Genomic DNA, 18,914 nt, shown 5'->3' on the forward strand with positions numbered 1-18,914 from the left:
AAAAGTGCATCTGTCCATCATAAAAGAGCATCCATCCATCATAAAAGTGCATCTATCCATCATAAAAGTGCATCTATCCATCATAAAAGTGCATCTGTCCGTCATAAAAGTGCATCTGTCCATCATAAAAGTGCATCTATCCATCATAAAAGTGCATCTGTCCATCATAAAAGTGCATCTGTCCGTCATAAAAGTGCATCCATCCATCATAAAAGTGCATCCATCCATCATAAAAGTGCATCTATCCATCATAAAAGTGCATCTATCCATCATAAAAGTGCCTCTGTCCATCATAAAAGTGCATCTATCCATCATAAAAGTGCCTCTGTCCATCATAAAAGTGCATCTATCCATCATAAAAGTGCCTCTGTCCATCATAAAAGTGCATCTATCCATCATAAAAGTGCCTCTGTCCATCATAAAAGTGCATCTATCCATCATAAAAGTGCATCTGTCCATCATAAAAGAGCATCCATCCATCATAAAAGTGCATCTATCCATCATAAAAGTGCATCTATCCATCATAAAAGTGCATCTGTCCGTCATAAAAGTGCATCTATCCATCATAAAAGTGCATCCATCCATCATAAAAGTGCATCCATCCATCATAAAAGTGCATCTGTCCATCATAAAAGTGCATCCATCCATCATAAAAGTGCATCCATCCATCATAAAAGTGCATCTATCCATCATAAAAGTGCATCTATCCATCATAAAAGTGCATCTGTCCATCATAAAAGTGCATCTATCCATCATAAAAGTGCATCTGTCCATCATAAAAGTGCATCTATCCATCATAAAAGTGCATCTGTCCATCATAAAAGAGCATCCATCCATCATAAAAGTGCATCTATCCATCATAAAAGTGCATCTATCCATCATAAAAGTGCATCTGTCCGTCATAAAAGTGCATCTGTCCATCATAAAAGTGCATCTATCCATCATAAAAGTGCATCTGTCCATCATAAAAGTGCATCTGTCCGTCATAAAAGTGCATCCATCCATCATAAAAGTGCATCTATCCATCATAAAAGCGGTTCAGTTGAAGCCCCTGCTCCAGATAAATACAGTATGTGCAAACATGACAGGTTAGAAAGATGCATAACATTACAGATGTTAAACCAGCGATTATTCTCCATAACACTGCGGTTCTCATTCACAGAACTTGTTTATTAAATTAGAGATATCTGTCATATAAAGGATGGAAACATTTTGGCTGGTGTGCTAACCGTGATTCATGAACGTGCACGCTTTCTAAAAATAAATGGTTTGGCCGTGGTAATGTTCAGCATTGTATTCACAAGGCCATTGGCAGGACTTCATATTCTCCCCATAAAGACTGGTCTCGCCTGACTAATGCGCACACACACACCAACACAAAGGCCTCATTGAGGAGGAAAACACTTCCCGATCCGATGACCTGAGGTGAGGTTTGCTCTCTTTCAGAAAATGAACTTTCGGGAGCAGGTGAGCTCTGTTGTCCATCACCGAAGATGAAACGAAGCAGACGAGATTGTTTTCAGACTTGATCTGGCCATGTCTGTCTGCCGTCGTGGTGTAAACATAACAGGAGCACTATTGATTTTTGCCAGCAGGAAATCACTTTGTTGAGGATGTGTGGTTTACGGAAACTATAACTCAACATGGTGTCTATCTCCGGGGCAGTTTGTGCCGTGGCACACTGAGATCACTCGTTTGCTCTTTGCTTTTATGCGCTTTAAAGGGGTCATATCATATATTTTTATTTGCCTTTATTTATTTATGTTTCCCCCTCAGGTCCACTTGTGCTGTTATCACATGAACAGGTCTTTAACACACTGTTTATGACTCCAACGGGGTCATATCAAGGGGAACACTGCAAAAAATGCTTTTCTTACTTGGTATTTTTGTCCTGTTTTCAGTCCAAATATCTAAAAAATCTTACATGAAGAAGCATTTACTAGACAAGCAAAAGTTTTTGTCCTGTTTTGGGGGGAAATAACTAGAAATGAAGGGAGGTTTTGCTTAAAATACGCAAAATAATCTGCCAATGGGGTAAGTAAAATAATCTTAATTCAAACAGAAAACAACATTATTTTGCTTACCCCATTGGCAGATTATTTAGCTTATTTTAAGCAAAAACTCCCTTAATTTTTTGTCATTTTCCCCCAAAACGAGACGACGACTTTTGCTTGTCTAGTAAATGCTTCTTAATGTAAGATTTTTTAGATATTTGGACTATTCTTACTAAGTAAGAAAAGCATTTTTTGCAGTGAATCGCATTTTCTCTGACCTAAAAGTGTTCCTGAGAGTATGAAGTACTATGAAACATACCGTAATTTCCTCAAAACAGCCACCACAGTTCAAAAAAATAATAATTTATTGAAGCCGACCTGCAAAAACAGGCAGTTTTAATGTCAGAAACCCAAATATTCATAAATACGTGTCGTTTGGATACTAAATAAGATGCAGCGAATGATAGAAAAACCAATGCTGAGCTAAACTGTTTTAGAATAGAATTGAAATGCACAGACAGCATCCATTTTAAGTTTTAGTCCAAAATGGTGTATTTAAAAACAAACAAACAAGATGTTAGCAGCAGATCCTTTAAGTCCTGTAAGTTGAACAAACTCGCTCAAATCCTTACGCTTGCCCATTTTTCCTGCTTCTAACACATCAACTCTGAGGATGAAATGTTCACTTGCTGCCTAATATATCCCACCCACTAACAGGAGATGAAGAGATCAGATTTATAGATGCATCAGAAGGATAAATAAAATCAGTTCAACCTACACTGTAAAAAATGTATAATCTTCCCAAAGTTTTCTAGTGACTGGTCACATCTAAACTCTTCAATTGGCCCAAGTGAAATTCTGTAAATGTAATTTTATCAATTGTGGCAACAGTCTGTTAACATGGGCTCAATTAGAAATAATATGTTGAGCCAATGGAAAAATGTAATTTACCAACACAGTAAAACATTTCAGGCCTCTCCAATTTAAAATGTTCTAGTGACCGATCACATCTAAATTTTTCAATTTGGCCAACTAAAAAATTTAGATGTGATCGCTCACTAGAAAATTTTGAATTGGAGAAATGTTTTACAGTGAAACTGTGAGGTTGGTCCAATTAAATATTTTAAATTGCAGTAACAATTGTTTATTTCTCACTGTCCCAAAAGACAAAAATGACTAAAAACATAAATATATTAAGCAAAATACATAACACAGACAACAGGGTTGACATTTTATCACATTCCTTTATTAACAAGTAAATTCCAACACAGGATATTTGGTGGAAATACCTTATCTTCAATAAGGAAAACTCTGAATATATAAGAAGTCTTCTGCATAACAGGATGTCTTAAAGTGGTGAAGAAAACACGGCACTGCAAGCTAAAAACCTGCAAATAAAAATAAAAACTAATATTAATGGCAAAGTTTCCCTCCATCACATCTGGCAAATGACAGAACAGAAGTTCTTCATTATATAATGAGGATGAGACGAATGAATGGATGAATAAGAAAATCGAGCTTGACATGTTTGATATTAAAAGGCAATAACTCAAGCCCTGAAAGAGGTCGACGCCAAACTCAATCTCCGGCACTGGGTTCAAAGGTCGCGTGCCGCATATATCACACAAATGACTTAATTTACTTATTACCTATCATTTTAGACACATAAGACATGAGGAAAATAAAACTATTGGCTACCCTTAGAGTAAACGAGAACACACTCATGAAACCAATGAATGCATGAACTCGTGATTCTACAAAATGTCTTTTAAACTTCATACCAGGTCATAAAGCAAATCTCTGGAGAATAATTTCAGTGTACTCACCAACGTTTTTGTGAGATGAATATTTCTATTCTCTTGGGAAAGTGTGTTTCGGTCTTCAGCACCTGCTGGTTCGGCTCCGCATTTTAAATTTCTCCACACGAACGGTTTTCTTCAAGTGCATTTTGCGCATGCGTATACCGTTTTTCGGACGTAGGACTTGTTCAGCCAACATGGATTTTTCACTTCGACTTCATAGATTGACTGAGCACAATTAAATATGTTCTGTGAATATACAATTTTAATTTTGAGTGAAGACCTTAACCTGTTAACTGTCACCCTCCTTTTTGAAAATATACATGAAAATGCACTATACAAACTTAAATGGTTGCAATTCAAGAATGCTTTGGAATATAGACATAAGTTTGGTCTCATTTTAAAGAAGACAGTCAGCAGATTATGGCTCAAGTGAAAACACTTCAAAAAATAAAAGTATGAAAGTTTAAATTTACTGTTAATCAAATGTACTGTACTAAATATTTTATATTTTATGTAAAATATACGTTACAAAATAATTTGTACTCTAAAATTACTATCACATAAAAGCCAAACGTCTAACCAATTTGTGTTCCAAATTTGAAGTTGATATCACAAAAATTGAAGTTCCCATGAGATTTTGTTTAGGCGCTGTACCACAAATAGCCACCGGGTGTCATTAAAATTCCATTGATTTTTTTTACGCAATCTCCTGTAACAAATGTATATATTTTTGTCCAAATATCATAAAACAGTGGGCAGATATAGAACTGTGAGACTCAGACCTTTCCGATGATATGTGTTTTGTTTTTAAAATAAATGTTATGTTATAATATGAAACATGACAACGCCCACTAGGGGAGGAGCCGCTAGAAGAATTTAGAGTACCGTTTCCATGGTAACGCAAAATCCGATTTCAAAACAGTTTTCACAGGATGAATCTTGAGTTCGTAAGCTTTCGAAAGATATATAGTTTGTCAACATTAGATCAGGATAAATATAGGATATGGGCCAGTGAGCTATGATTAGTACAATGCATCTTTTTGCATGGGGATAATTATTTGGAAGTCATTTATTGGGCCAATATATAATGATCAATTGTCACAATTTTTCCAAATATTTTTTTTTTGCAGTGTAGTGTTAACATGCCATCTTTCTCATGTCACTTCAGGGCAAACACACCTTGGATGTGACGGACGGGCGGCTCAGCTGAAGTCACCTTTCCTGTCGCGGAGTCATCCAGTCACATCGTGCCAGGTATTAAGCAGTTTAATCTCTCTTAATCTCCCTCGCGTTCAGACCAGCCCTTCAACTTCCAAGCTTACACTTTCATGATTTGCGATTTGCATTTATGACACCACTTTTATCCTTACACTTCTCCGCCATCATAAAAACACTCACCTTACTCATTAAGACAAGGATGAAGTGCTGCCCACCTCTTAAGTGCTGTAAAGAGAGTCCCGTCTGACCTGCGCTGGTATCCGCATCTGTTTGGCTTTAAAACCGCGTTCAAAATATATCCTCCAATTACAGCCAATCACGTGCTTTCATTGATCCAGATGCTGTCAGATTGCTTGCTGATCAGTAAAAATGCACGATGTGGAAATACCCCTTAAATGTTAAAAAAGGTCTGGGTAAATGTTGCTAGGAAACTGGGGATGTTGCTGTGTATTACACGTCCGGTTTGTGTTTCTCCTTATATTTAAAGGTCACAACCTGCATCAGAAACTGACCTTTGCTTTGACCGTTCATTTCTGTGCAGACCTATAAACCTATTTAGGAACAACGCATAGTGAGACGTGAAAAATCAAGTATTAAAAGGGTCCTATTATACCCTTTTACATAGTCTTGATTTAGTTTTTGGGGTGTACGAGAATGTTTTCATGCCTGATTGTTCAAAAAACGCGTTATTTTTTCACATATTTGACATTATTACAGCTCCTCTCTCCCCAGTCTGGCTAGAACGCCCCTTAAAGTTCCTCTTTCGATGAAGCCCCTCCTTCTGAAATACAAAAAGCGCTGTGATTGGTCAACTGGCACAGTGTGTTGTGATTGGCACCACTTAGCGTGTGTGTTCGGGAAATGTCACACTCCTTCATAACCCTCAATGGTATGCAATATGTTCTAACCATGTTTTTTTGTTTGTTTTTTTTTATACGTTTTTATTACATTAAATAGCTTCAATCATACAAATCAAAACACATTTTTGAAAAACATATTTTTTGGAGGGGTCAAAAAAGCAATTTTTCTATAAAATTATGAGTTTTATTTCTATTTAAATGTACATAGAAATTGATACATTTATATTGGACCTCATTTAAAGGTGGGGTGAGTGTTATTTCAAAACTGCTTTAGAAAGTGTCTCGGGCCGAGTACCAAAACAAACGTATAGCCAATCAGCAGTAAGGGGGCGTGTCTACTTTTTCCAACAAAAATAGATTCAAACAAAGAACATAGTTTCGTTCTTGAATAATTCACCGTTTTTGAACAGTCGGTTAGAACGAATTAGTTGAATGATTCTAGAATCCACTCATGCCGCCAACTATACTGGCAGTTTTATAGTTTCATAGGCCTGGAATAATTAAAATTTTGCTTGAATATGCTCATGTGTCAAGTTCGCTTGTGATCGTATCGGCGTGATAAAGACCCGTTCATTTCCACACCGGATAAGCCTCTAAACCTCCTCACTGTGTGTTTCAAGTGTCAGCTCCCAAAGTGTGTCCGATAATATACTCCTAATATATGTTTGATTCCTTCGGTTCCTCTTGTCGTGATCAATATGACCCTCTAATCTGATCATAATTGTAATATGTTGCATAGAGAAAGTATGTGATCTCTAATGCAAGATTATTATAATGGCATTGAGTCTGGATAATACTATTGGGCCAGTTATGAATAGTAATTTGCATATATAACTATTCATAAGTTTACTGAAAAAAAAGACTAGTTTGTATTAAATGTTGAAAAATGTCTGCAAAGCACAAAGTCACTCCAGTGGGAGTTATTCTCCATATCAGTGCCAAAAACAATATCTGGACTTTGTTAAAGTGCATAATATTGCCTCCTGTTGTTGGGTCAGGGCATCTAAAAATAGCTGTGCTTATATAGATTTATAACATATGCTAAATATCTTCATCATATTATGCAAAACAAGTTTTAGAAAAGTGTCATACGATGTTTTCGTACCATAGTAGATTTTGAAGTACCATGTAAATGCCATAGTGTATGCAAATGGTAACATTAATATGATATACAGTATGTATGTATTATTTCATTACATTTTTTATTACATTTTCCTGCTGAAAACCAACTGAATGCAATTCTTATCAGTGAAATGTGATTGGTCCACAATTACGCTTTCATTCCATATGTTCTGTGTGGAATATAAGGAAAAATTGAAAAATGTAATGTTTTTGCATTAGGGTAATAAGATTATCGTGCAATTAATATCACAGTGCAAGAGAATCAAGTGTGTAATTAATTTCTGTGTGATGTTTCCCGAACGCTCCTCGTCTGCCATTGATCGGAGTGTGTAACCGCACACGTATTGGCTTTGTCTCGATGCTGCATCACCGGAGGAAAATAAGGAAGCCGTGAAAGGGTTGAATCAGCGTTTCTAAAGAAGCAATGTTTTCTGGGGAGGCGGCCAAGGACTGAATGGGAGTCACTTCTTGTTTGTCACTGTTTACTTGGGAAATATTGACAGGGTGAAAGATTGAGACCTTTTGGTTCCCTCTTCCTCTCTGAAAATGAAAAGAAAATAGTTGATTTAGCAAATATGACTTATGACTTCAGCCCATCAGACAGGGCATCAATCATTGATCAAACCAAACTGTTTTGTTTGAGCGTTGTTTAACTTTTCATCTCTCGGTCTTGACTCTGGAAAACTTAGCAGTTCAGAAGTGAAGATGTAATTCTGTCATTCTCAGACTAAACACCGCACAGCATCAAGAGCTGTTCTGTTTTAAGCTTGATGATTGTTAGTCTAAAATCATCTATAAGATACAAGCAGAAAAAGCAGCGTTTAATCAGATCACTGATTAAGAAACAGCAGCTGGAAGCCTTAAGCCTTCATTACACGTGATGATCCTCAATAATCACTGAACCGTCGACATTTAGCCTACATTTTCTTAATGCCTTATTTCCGTCATTTAGTTATTTATTTTTCTGAATTGCTGATTTATTGCGTTGAACTTGTTCTTAACAAAAAGATGATTATAGTAATGATATATATATATATATATATATATATATATATATATATATATATATATATATATATATATATATATATATATATATATATATATATATATATATATACACACCGGTCAGGCAAGTGAATAACACTGATGATCTCCAAATTCCCCAGATCTCAATCGAGTATCTGTGGGATGAGCTGAACAAACAAGTCCGATCCATGGAGGCCCCGCCTCGCAACTTACAGGACTTAAAGGATCTGCTGCTAACATCTTGGTGCCAGATACCACAGCACACCTTCTCAGGTCTAGTGGAGTCCATAAACCACTGATTCTTTATACTGTGTGTGTTCTCTGGATGATCAACGGCTGTTTTTTTGTGTTTTGTGTTGGTTCTTGAGTATCTTGTTTGTCCTGAGCAGTTAAACTGACCAATGTTCTTCAGAAAAATCCCACAAATTCTTCAGTTTTCCAGAATATTCTGCATATTTGAACCCTGTTCAGCAGGGACCGTATGATTTTTTTACGTCCATCTTTTCACATCGAGGACAATTGAGGGACAGGTTCAAACATTCACTGATGCTGAATGAGGGGGTGAATACTTTTAGAATTAAAAAATTGTCTTCCGGGAAACATGTAAGTATCTTCTGTTGCTTCCGAAGGGCAGTGCTAAATTAATATATTTGATATAAAAAAATAAAAAATCTTCATCCTGTTCAAAAGTTTTCACCCCCGGCTCTTAATGCATTGTGTTTCCTTCTGGAACACCAGTTAAAATTATTCAAAATATGCCCTATTGATTTTAAGGTGAAATATTCCCTAGACAGGTTTCCATGAGATCCGCCCTCATATAACAGAAACATTTCTCAGTTACGACTGCCCACGAGATCTGAATAACAGGCCCAATAACTCACACACACTTCCCATTAATCAGCTCATTTGTTTGGTTTGCCATGGCCTTGATATTTCAAGCTTCCCTGAGTCTGTCGCTGGACGGTAATTAGGGTAAATGAAATCAAGAGAGCCATGGAAATACTTTATGCCAAACTAATCGAGCAAACAAATAGACTTCTAAATCTACACACTGCAACGACTAAAACCCATCACACACACACACACACGGTTTTTGAGATTTATGCATGCAGCTCACAGGTCAGATTTGAATACAGTCTGAAGAGAAGAAGGTGGCTTTGGCACATAAGAGACCTTTGAAGCTTTTGATGGGCAAAAAGTCATTTTCATAGTTGTTAGAGCCGGCCAATGAGCTCGAATAACGATATACATTAGACGCTTGGTCAGCGGAATAGAACGAGGCTCTACAGCACAGAAAAGGCCTTAGTCCCCGGATATACGTGTGTGTATAATTTACCCAGCTGCATTATCTCCGAATAAGCATGTGGAGCAAATGCATATGACAGAATTCTAGGGAATGAGCAATTTGCAAATATATCTGCTTCCATTCTGCTCTGACACACCATGAATAAGACTGTTTTAAGCCCAACTAATGAGTCATTCCACTCATATCCCGATATAGCGCTTAATTGGCACGCCAATTCCACAGGAAAGGTATTCATGGTTTCATTTGCATTCATAAGCAGACTATTAGTTTAGATTTACATATATGAACAGCCTGAAGGAGAGAAACACAACAGACGAGATCACAAAGATCTGCTCTTTTACAAAAATCAGATTAAATGGAAGACAAAATTAGACTTTTCGGGAGCTTTTGCATCTTTTTTTTTTTTTGCACCTCACAATGTTCAGAAAGATCTCGAACCAATCCGATGCTGAGCCATAAACAAGCATTTTTTTAAAGGATAAATCTCTCCGCTATCCACAGGATATCAAACAACAAACCATGATGCTCTGTTGAGTCTACTTTAACACTGAAACAAATGCATGTTTGCAGGTAAGCTTTAATGAGCCCACTTAATATTCCCACTTACACTATAATGCCAAAAGTTTTGTGATGCCTGCCTTTACATGCACATCCCATTCTTAATCCATAGGGTTTAATATGGAGTTGGGTTTAACAGCTTCAGCTCTTTTGGCTTTCCTCAAGGTTTAGGAGTGTGTTTATGGGAAATCTTCTAGAGGCGCATTTGTGAGGTCAGGCACTGATGTTGGACGAGAAGGCCTGGCTCTCAGTCTCCGCTCTAATTCATCCCAAAGGTGTTCTATCGGGTTGAGGTCAGGACTCAAGTTCCTCCACACCAAACCCAGACTCGTCCATGGGATTGTCAGACAGAGAAGCGTGATTGGTCACTCAGAGAACACGTCTCCACTGCTCTAGAGTCCAGTGGCGGCGCGCTTTACCCCACTGCATCCCACGCTTTGCATTGCACTTGGTGCTGTAAGGCTTGGATGAGCAGCTCGGCCATGGAAACCCATTCCATGAAGCTCTACACACTGTTCTTGAGCTCATCTGAAGGCCACAGAAGTTTGGAGGTCTGGAGCTCTTGATTCTGCAGAAAGTTGGCCACTTCTGTGACCCTCAGCATGCGCTGACCCCGCTCTGTGACCCTCAGCATGCGCTGACCACGCTCTGTGACCCTCAGCATGCGCTGACCCCGCTCTGTGACCCTCAGCATGCGCTGACCCCGCTCTGTGACCCTCAGCATGCGCTGACCCCGCTCTGTGACCCTCAGCATGCGCTGACCCCGCTCTGTGACCCTCAGCATGTGCTGACCCCGCTCTGTGACCCTCAGCATGCGCTGACCCCGCTCTGTGACCCTCAGCATGCGCTGACCCCGCTCTGTGACCCTCAGCATGTGCTGACCCCGCTCTGTAACCCTCAGCATGCGCTGACCCCGCTCTGTGACCCTCAGCATGCGCTGACCCCGCTCTGTGACCCTCAGCATGCGCTGACCCCGCTCTGTGACCCTCAGCATGTGCTGACCCCGCTCTGTGACCCTCAGCATGCGCTGACCCCGCTCTGTGACCCTCAGCATGCGCTGACCCCGCTCTGTGACCCTCAGCATGTGCTGACCCCGCTCTGTGACCCTCAGCATGTGCTGACCCCGCTCTGTGACCCTCAGCATGCGCTGACCCCGCTCTGTGACCCTCAGCATGCGCTGACCCCGCTCTGTGACCCTCAGCATGCGCTGACCCCGCTCTGTGACCCTCAGCATGCGCTGACCCCGCTCTGTGACCCTCAGCATGCGCTGACCCCGCTCTGTGGCTGAGTTGCTGTTGTTCCCAATCGCTTACACTTTGTTATAATCCCACAAACAGTTGAGCGTGGAATATTTAGTAGTGAGGAAATGTCCCATTCTCTCACTAATGTGTGTAGAAGCGTCTGCAGGCCTAGAGCTTGAGTTATACACCTGTGGCCATGAAGGGATTGAACACCTGAACTCAGTGATGTGGAGGGGCGGGACAATACTTTTGTCAATATAGTGTGTGTACATATTTTTTAGCTTTACTTTACTTGTTGTTGCAGTTTTTCCTGAAGCTCACATTGGTTCTTTTTGTGCTTGGCCCCTATATTTATTATTAAAATGATAATATTATGCTGTCGACAGATATTTTTAGACGTGTAGTCTTTTTTTTTATTACAGAGAAGAGAATGAATATACATAGTTCTGGCACTTCGGGTAACACTTTAGAGGTTTAACTCGCCTTACAAGATGATGCTACATTCAAAAGCACACCATTTGCTGACAGCTATGCATTCTTGAATAGTAATAAGTTGTTTAATCCTATCATTCCTGCATTTTGTTGCAATCCATTCTAAATGAAAAATGCCGAAGTGCCTCCGAGTAGATAATGACATTTATTCTATATTTCATTAAATATTAGCTTCACAATAAGACATTATTCTCGAATGCCTCTCGTAGACACTATTAGAGGAGCGGAGCGTGTCTTTTCTGTCCTTTTTTCCCATTACAAGAGCCCTTCCTGATTCTAATTGTGACACTGTCGCATTTGAACGCCCGTGTTTGCATGGCGAGCCTGATAAGGGCCAAGGGTAAATAAATGAAAAAGAAGTGACAACAGCAATCTATCCGCCCTTTCTCCTTCAGCATTCGTTCGACGATAACTCTTCCCGCTCTGTGCATATTTCCTCGCCTGTCTTCAGCTGCAGTGAGCTGGAAAAGCAAGGTGCCAGGGCCCTTGATAAGCATCCCGCCACAAACATGAACGAGCCGATCAGCGCAAAAACGTAAACACTTCACGCCGCTTTGCCTCCATCTGATGGGGCTCCTGAGGGCCCAATGGGGGCCTGCAGGTGCTGTGACAGGTGGCGCTCGCTCCTCTCCTGTCTTGCTGAATTAACTTCATGTCTGAAGGAAAGCCTGGAAGTGAGATGAATTCCAGATCATTTGGTATGCGCCGGAGAAACAAGCGCGCAGCCATCTTAAGAAATTTTTGTGGTGGTTGTTTATTTCTAGAAGAGTAATTCACTGGAGAAGTTGATTTACTTATTGAAGAGTTAATGGAAGTTATCATGATGTTAAAAAAAGTGGTTCATTCATAAATCCATAAGATCTATAAATTCCATGTTGTGGAAATACTAACTGGAAGACTAACCTGAAAAGGGGTGGGGCTACATAAATTCTATAACATTACTACAACCGTATACAATTTGTTACTTATTATTTTTTTTTATAAATACTGTATATATATAAAATAAAGATAGTTTTTAGCTTGGACATTTTCCTTTGATTTAGTTTAACTTGATGTACTAAAATTACTAAAATGTAAATAAATAAAAATGTATAAATACTGTATTTTTAAAAAATATATAGTAACTAATAAAAATTAAAAAAACTTTAACTAAGATGAAAATGAAGCCAGAAAATACAAAAATAAAAACTGATTAAAAGTAAAAAAAAAAACTTTCATCTGATATAATAAAATAACTCAAACTAAAATACAAATGAATAAAAACTTTATTAAAACAGTACCTAATAAAAATGACAAAACACAGGAAAATTACTAAAACTTTAACTGAAAAAAAAAAAAAATCTTCAAAGTATTAAAAAACATTGTGTTTATTTTATTTCTGCTAGTTGCCAAAGCATTCTCATTTTAATTTAGTTTAATTTGATGAACTAAAATAACTACAATTGAAACTATATTTAAAAAATTTTTTTAACTGTAAATGTCTAAACACAACTAAATTAGTAAGGCTTTAACTAATGTTAAAATAAAAACAGAATATGTATATATATATTGTGGTAATGATACTAAAATGCCACTGCCAGGGAGACGTTTCTCACAGTTTCAAAGTTTCTCACATTACCTGAGAATAAACCCGTTCAGCAAATGTGTGCAGTGACAGGTGTGTAAAACACAGTAAATGATCCTCTCTGTGTTTAATCACACGTGGCAATGAACTCATTCTGTTCCCGGAGATTTACGAGAGAATGGAAACAGGAGCTCAGAGCAGTAAATAGTGAACACATCAGGAGCGAGTCTTACAACCCTGATCTCCGGTCGGACCCTGATCTCCTGTCGGACTCTGATCTCCTGTCGGACTCTGATCTCCTGTCGGACCCTGAACTCCTGTCGGACCCTGATCTCCTGCCGGACCCTGATCTCCTGCCGGACTCTGATCTCCTGTCGTACCCTGATCTCCTGTCGGACCCTGATCTCCTGTCGGACTCTGATCTCCTGTCGGACTCTGATCTCCTGCCGGACTCTGATCTCCTGCCGGACTCTGATCTCCTGTCGGACCCTGATCTCCTGTCGGACTCTGATCTCCTGTCGGACTCTGATCTCCTCTCGGACCCTGATCTCCTGTCGGACCCTGATCTCCTGCCGGACCCTGATCTCCTGCCGGACTCTGATCTCCTGTCGGACCCTGATCTCCTGTCGGACCCTGATCTCCTGCCGGACTCTGATCTCCTGTCGGACCCTGATCTCCTGTCGGACCCTGATCTCCTGTTGGACTCTGATCTCCTGCCGGACTCTGATCTCCTGCCGGACTCTGATCTCCTGTCGGACTCTGATTTCCTGTCGGACTCTGATCTCCTGTCGGACTCTGATCTCCTGCCGGACTCTGATCTCCTGCCGGACTCTGATCTCCTGTCGGACTCTGATTTCCTGTCGGACCCTGATCTCCTGTCGGACCCTGATCTCCGGTCGGACTCTGATCTCCTGTCGGACCCTGATCTCCTGTCGGACCCTGATCTCCGGTCGGACTCTGATCTCCTGTCGGACTCTGATCTCCTGTCGGACTCTGATTTCCTGTCGGACTCTGATCTCCTGTCGGACTCTGATTTCCTGTCGGACCCTGATTTCCTGTCGGACCCTGATCTCCTGTCGGACTCTGATCTCCTGTCGGACCCTGATCTCCTGTCGGACCCTGATCTCCTGTCGGACCCTGATCTCCTGTCGGACTCTGATCTCCTGCCGGACTCTGATCTCCTGTCGGACTCTGATCTCCTGTCGGACTCTGATTTCCTGTCGGACTCTGATCTCCTGTCGGACTCTGATTTCCTGTCGGACCCTGATTTCCTGTCGGACCCTGATCTCCTGTCGGACTCTGATCTCCTGTCGGACTCTGATTTCCTGTCGGACCCTGATTTCCTGTCGGACCCTGATCTCCTGTCGGACTCTGATCTCCTGCCGGACTCTGATCTCCTGTCGGACTCTGATCTCCTGTCGGACTCTGATTTCCTGTCGGACCCTGATCTCCTGTCGGACTCTGATCTCCTGTCGGACCCTGATCTCCTGTCGGACCCTGATCTCCTGCCGGACTCTGATCTCCGGTCGGACTCTGATCTCCTGTCGGACTCTGATCTCCTGTCGGACTCTGATCTCCTGCCGGACTCTGATCTCCGGTCGGACTCTGATCTCCTGCCGGACTCTGATCTCCGGTCGGACTCTGATCTCCTGTCAGACTCTGATCTCCTGTCGGACTCTGATTTCCTGTCGGACCCTGATCTCCTGTCGGACCCTGATCTCCTGCCGGACTCTGATCTCCGGTCGGACTCTGATCTCCTGTCGGACTCTGATCTCCTGTCGGACTCTGATCTCCTGTCGGACCCTGATCTCCTGCCGGACTCTGATCTCCTGTCGGACTCTGATTTCCTGTCGGACCCTGATCTCCTGTCGGACCCTGATCTCCTGTCGGACTCTGATCTCCTGCCGGACTCTGATCTCCTGTCGGACTCTGATTTCCTGTCGGACCCTGATCTCCTGTCGGACTCTGATCTCCTGTCGGACCCTGATCTCCTGTCGGACCCTGATCTCCTGTTGGACCCTGATCTCCTGTCGGACCCTGATCTCCTGCCGGACTCTGATCTCCTGTCGGACTCTGATCTCCTGCCGGACTCTGATCTCCTGTCGGACTCTGATCTCCGGTCGGACTCTGATCTCCTGTCGGACTCTGATCTACTGTCGGACTCTGATTTCCTGTCGGACCCTGATCTCCTGTCGGACCCTGATCTCCTGTCGGACTCTGATCTCCTGTCGGACTCTGATCTCCTGTCGGACTCTGATCTCCTGTCGGACCCTGATCTCCTGTCGGACCCTGATCTCCTGTCGGACTCTGATCTCCTGTCGGACCCTGATCTCCTGCCGGACTCTGATCTCCTGTCGGACTCTGATCTCCTGTCGGACTCTGATCTCCTGTCGGACCCTGATCTCCTGTCGGACTCCGATCTCCTGTCGGACTCTGATCTCCTGTCGGACCCTGATCTCCTGTCGGACTCTGATCTCCTGTCGGACCCTGATCTCCGGTCGGACCCTGATCTCCTGTCGGACCCTGATCTCCTGTCGGACTCTGATCTCCTGTCGGACCCTGATCTCCGGTCGGACCCTGATCTCCGGTCGGACCCTGATCTCCTGTCGGACTCTGATCTCCTGTCGGACTCTGATATCCAGTCGGACTCTGATCTCCTGTCGGACTCTGATCTCCGGTCGGACTCTGATCTCCTGTCGTACTCTGATCTCCTGTCGGACCCTGATCTCCTGCCGGACTCTGATCTCCTGTCGGACTCTGATCTCCTGTCGTACTCTGATCTCCTGTCGGACTCTGATCTCCGGTCGGACTCTGATCTCCTGTCGGACTCTGATCTCCTGTCGGACTCTGATCTCCTGTCGGACCCTGATCTCCTGTCGGACCCTGATCTCCTATCGGACTCTGATCTCCGGTCGGACTCTGATCTCCTGTCGGACTCTGATCTCCTGTCGGACTCTGATTTCCTGTCGGACCCTGATCTCCTGTCGGACCCTGATCTCCTGTCGGACTCTGATCTCCTGTCGGACCCTGATCTCCGGTCGGACCCTGATCTCCTGTCGGACCCTGATCTCCTGTCGGACTCTGATCTCCTGTCGGACCCTGATCTCCGGTCGGACCCTGATCTCCGGTCGGACCCTGATCTCCTGTCGGACTCTGATCTCCTGTCGGACTCTGATATCCAGTCGGACTCTGATCTCCTGTCGGACTCTGATCTCCGGTCGGACTCTGATCTCCTGTCGGACTCTGATCTCCTGTCGGACCCTGATCTCCTGCCGGACTCTGATCTCCTGTCGGACTCTGATCTCCTGTCGTACTCTGATCTCCTGTCGGACTCTGATCTCCGGTCGGACTCTGATCTCCTGTCGGACTCTGATCTCCTGTCGGACTCTGATCTCCTGTCGGACCCTGATCTCCTGTCGGACCCTGATCTCCTATCGGACTCTGATCTCCGGTCGGACCCTGATCTCCTATCGGACTCTGATCTCCGGTCGGACTCTGATCTCCTGCCGGACTCTGATCTCCTGTCGGACTCTGATCTCCTGTCGTACTCTGATCTCCTGTCGGACTCTGATCTCCGGTCGGACTCTGATCTCCTGTCGGACTCTGATCTCCTGTCGGACTCTGATCTCCTGTCGGACCCTGATCTCCTGTCGGACCCTGATCTCCTATCGGACTCTGATCTCCGGTCGGACTCTGATCTCCTGTCGGACTCTGATCTCCTGTCGGACTCTGATTTCCTGTCGGACCCTGATCTCCTGTCGGACTCTGATTTCCTGTCGGACCCTGATCTCCTGTCGGACTCTGATCTCCTGTCGGACTCTGATCTCCTGTCGGACTCTGATCTCCTGTCGGACTCTGATCTCCGGTCGGACTCTGATCTCCTGTCGGACTCTGATCTCCTGTCGGACTCTGATTTCCTGTCGGACTCTGATCTCCTGTCGGACTCTGATCTCCGGTCGGACTCTGATCTCCTGTCGGACTCTGATCTCCTGTCGGACTCTGATCTCCGGTCGGACTCTGATCTCCTGTCGGACCCTGATCTCCTGTCGGACCCTGATCTCCTGTCGGACTCTGATCTCCGGTCTGACTCTGATCTCCTGTCGGACTCTGATTTCCTGTCGGACCATGATCTCCTGTCGGACCCTGATCTCCTGTCGGACTCTGATTTCCTGTCGGACCCTGATCTCCTGTCGGACTCTGATCTCCGGTCGGACTCTGATCTCCTGTCGGACTCTGATCTCCTGTCGGACTCTGATCTCCTGTCGGACCCTGATCTCCTGTCGGACTCTGATCTCCTGCCGGACTCTGATCTCCGGTCGGACTCTGATCTCCTGTCAGACTCTGATCTCCTGTCGGACTCTGATCTCCTGTCGGACTCTGATTTCCTGTCGGACCCTGATCTCCTGTCGGACTCTGATCTCCTGTCGGACTCTGATCTCCTGTCGGACTCTGATCTCCTGTCGGACTCTGATCTCCTGTCGGACTCTGATCTCCGGTCGGACTCTGATCTCCTGTCGGACTCTGATCTCCGGTCGGACTCTGATCTCCTGTCGGACTCTGATCTCCGGTCGGACTCTGATCTCCTGTCGGACTCTGATCTCCTGTCGGACCCTGATCTCCGGTCAGACCCTTATCTCCGGTCGGACTCTGATCTCCTGTCGGACTCTGATCTCCTGTCGGACTCTGATCTCCGGTCGGACCCTGATCTCCTGTCGGACTCTGATCTCCTGTCGGACCCTGATCTCCTGTCGGACCCTGATCTCCTGTCGGACTCTGATCTCCGGTCGGACTCTGATCTCCTGTCGGACTCTGATCTCCTGTCGGACCCTGATCTCCTGTCGGACTCTGATCTCCTGTCGGACCCTGATCTCCTGTCGGACTCTGATCTCCTGTCGGACTCTGATCTCCGGTCGGACTCTGATCTCCTCTCGTACTCTGATCTCCTGTCGGACCCTGATCTCCTGTCGTACTCTGATCTCCTGTCGGACCCTGATCTCCTGCCGGACTCTGATCTCCTGTCGGACTCTGATCTCCTGTCGGACTCTGATCTCCTGTCGGACCCTGATCTCCTGTCGTACTCTGATCTCCTGTCGGACCCTGATCTCCTGTCGGACTCTGATCTCCTGTCGGACTCTGATCTCCTGTCGGACTCTGATCTCCTGTCGGACCCTGATCTCCGGTCGGACTCTGATCTCCTGTCGGACCCTGATCTCCGGTCAGACCCTTATCTCCGGTCGGACTCTGATCTCCTGTCGGACTCTGATCTCCTGTCGGACTCTGATCTCCGGTCGGACCCTGATCTCCTGTCGGACTCTGATCTCCTGTCGGACTCTGATCTCCGGTCGGACCCTGATCTCCTGTCGGACTCTGATCTCCTGTCGTACTCTGATCTCCTGTCGGACCCTGATGTCCTGCCGGACTCTGATCTCCTGCCGGACTCTGATCTCCGGTCGGACTCTGATCTCCTGTCGGACTCTGATCTCCGGTCGGACTCTGATCTCCTGTCGGACTCTGATCTCCTGTCGGACTCTGATCTCCTGTCGGACTCTGATCTCCGGTTGGACCCTGATCTCCTGTCGGACCCTGATCTCCTGTAAATACACGAAAATACACGAAAACACAACACTGCCGGAAGTTTTTGCCCAAACTTCAAAAGCCTGATTAAATGATTAAAACTAGAAGCATATCTTCACTTGAATGTTACATTTATCATGTGAACTACTTATAT

At 43.9% G+C, this 18,914-nt stretch overlaps 1 protein-coding gene across 1 annotated transcript in view; it reads left to right on the plus strand.

Annotated features, from left to right (window-relative positions):
• Positions 1–18,914, plus strand: part of LOC307132190 (uncharacterized protein) — a gene marked incomplete at its 5' end in the record, with an annotated part of 98,009 nt that overhangs the window by 52,767 nt on the left and 26,328 nt on the right. The window contains one exon of the mRNA XM_079826357.1: positions 4,965–5,050. Within this exon, the coding sequence (XP_079682483.1) occupies positions 4,965–5,050 (86 nt within the window). The remainder of the gene's footprint in view (positions 1–4,964; positions 5,051–18,914) is intronic.

This window comes from Gobio gobio (assembly GCF_949357685.1).
Source record: "Gobio gobio genome assembly, chromosome: 10".
In the NCBI taxonomy this organism is placed as follows: Eukaryota; Metazoa; Chordata; class Actinopteri; order Cypriniformes; family Gobionidae; genus Gobio; species Gobio gobio.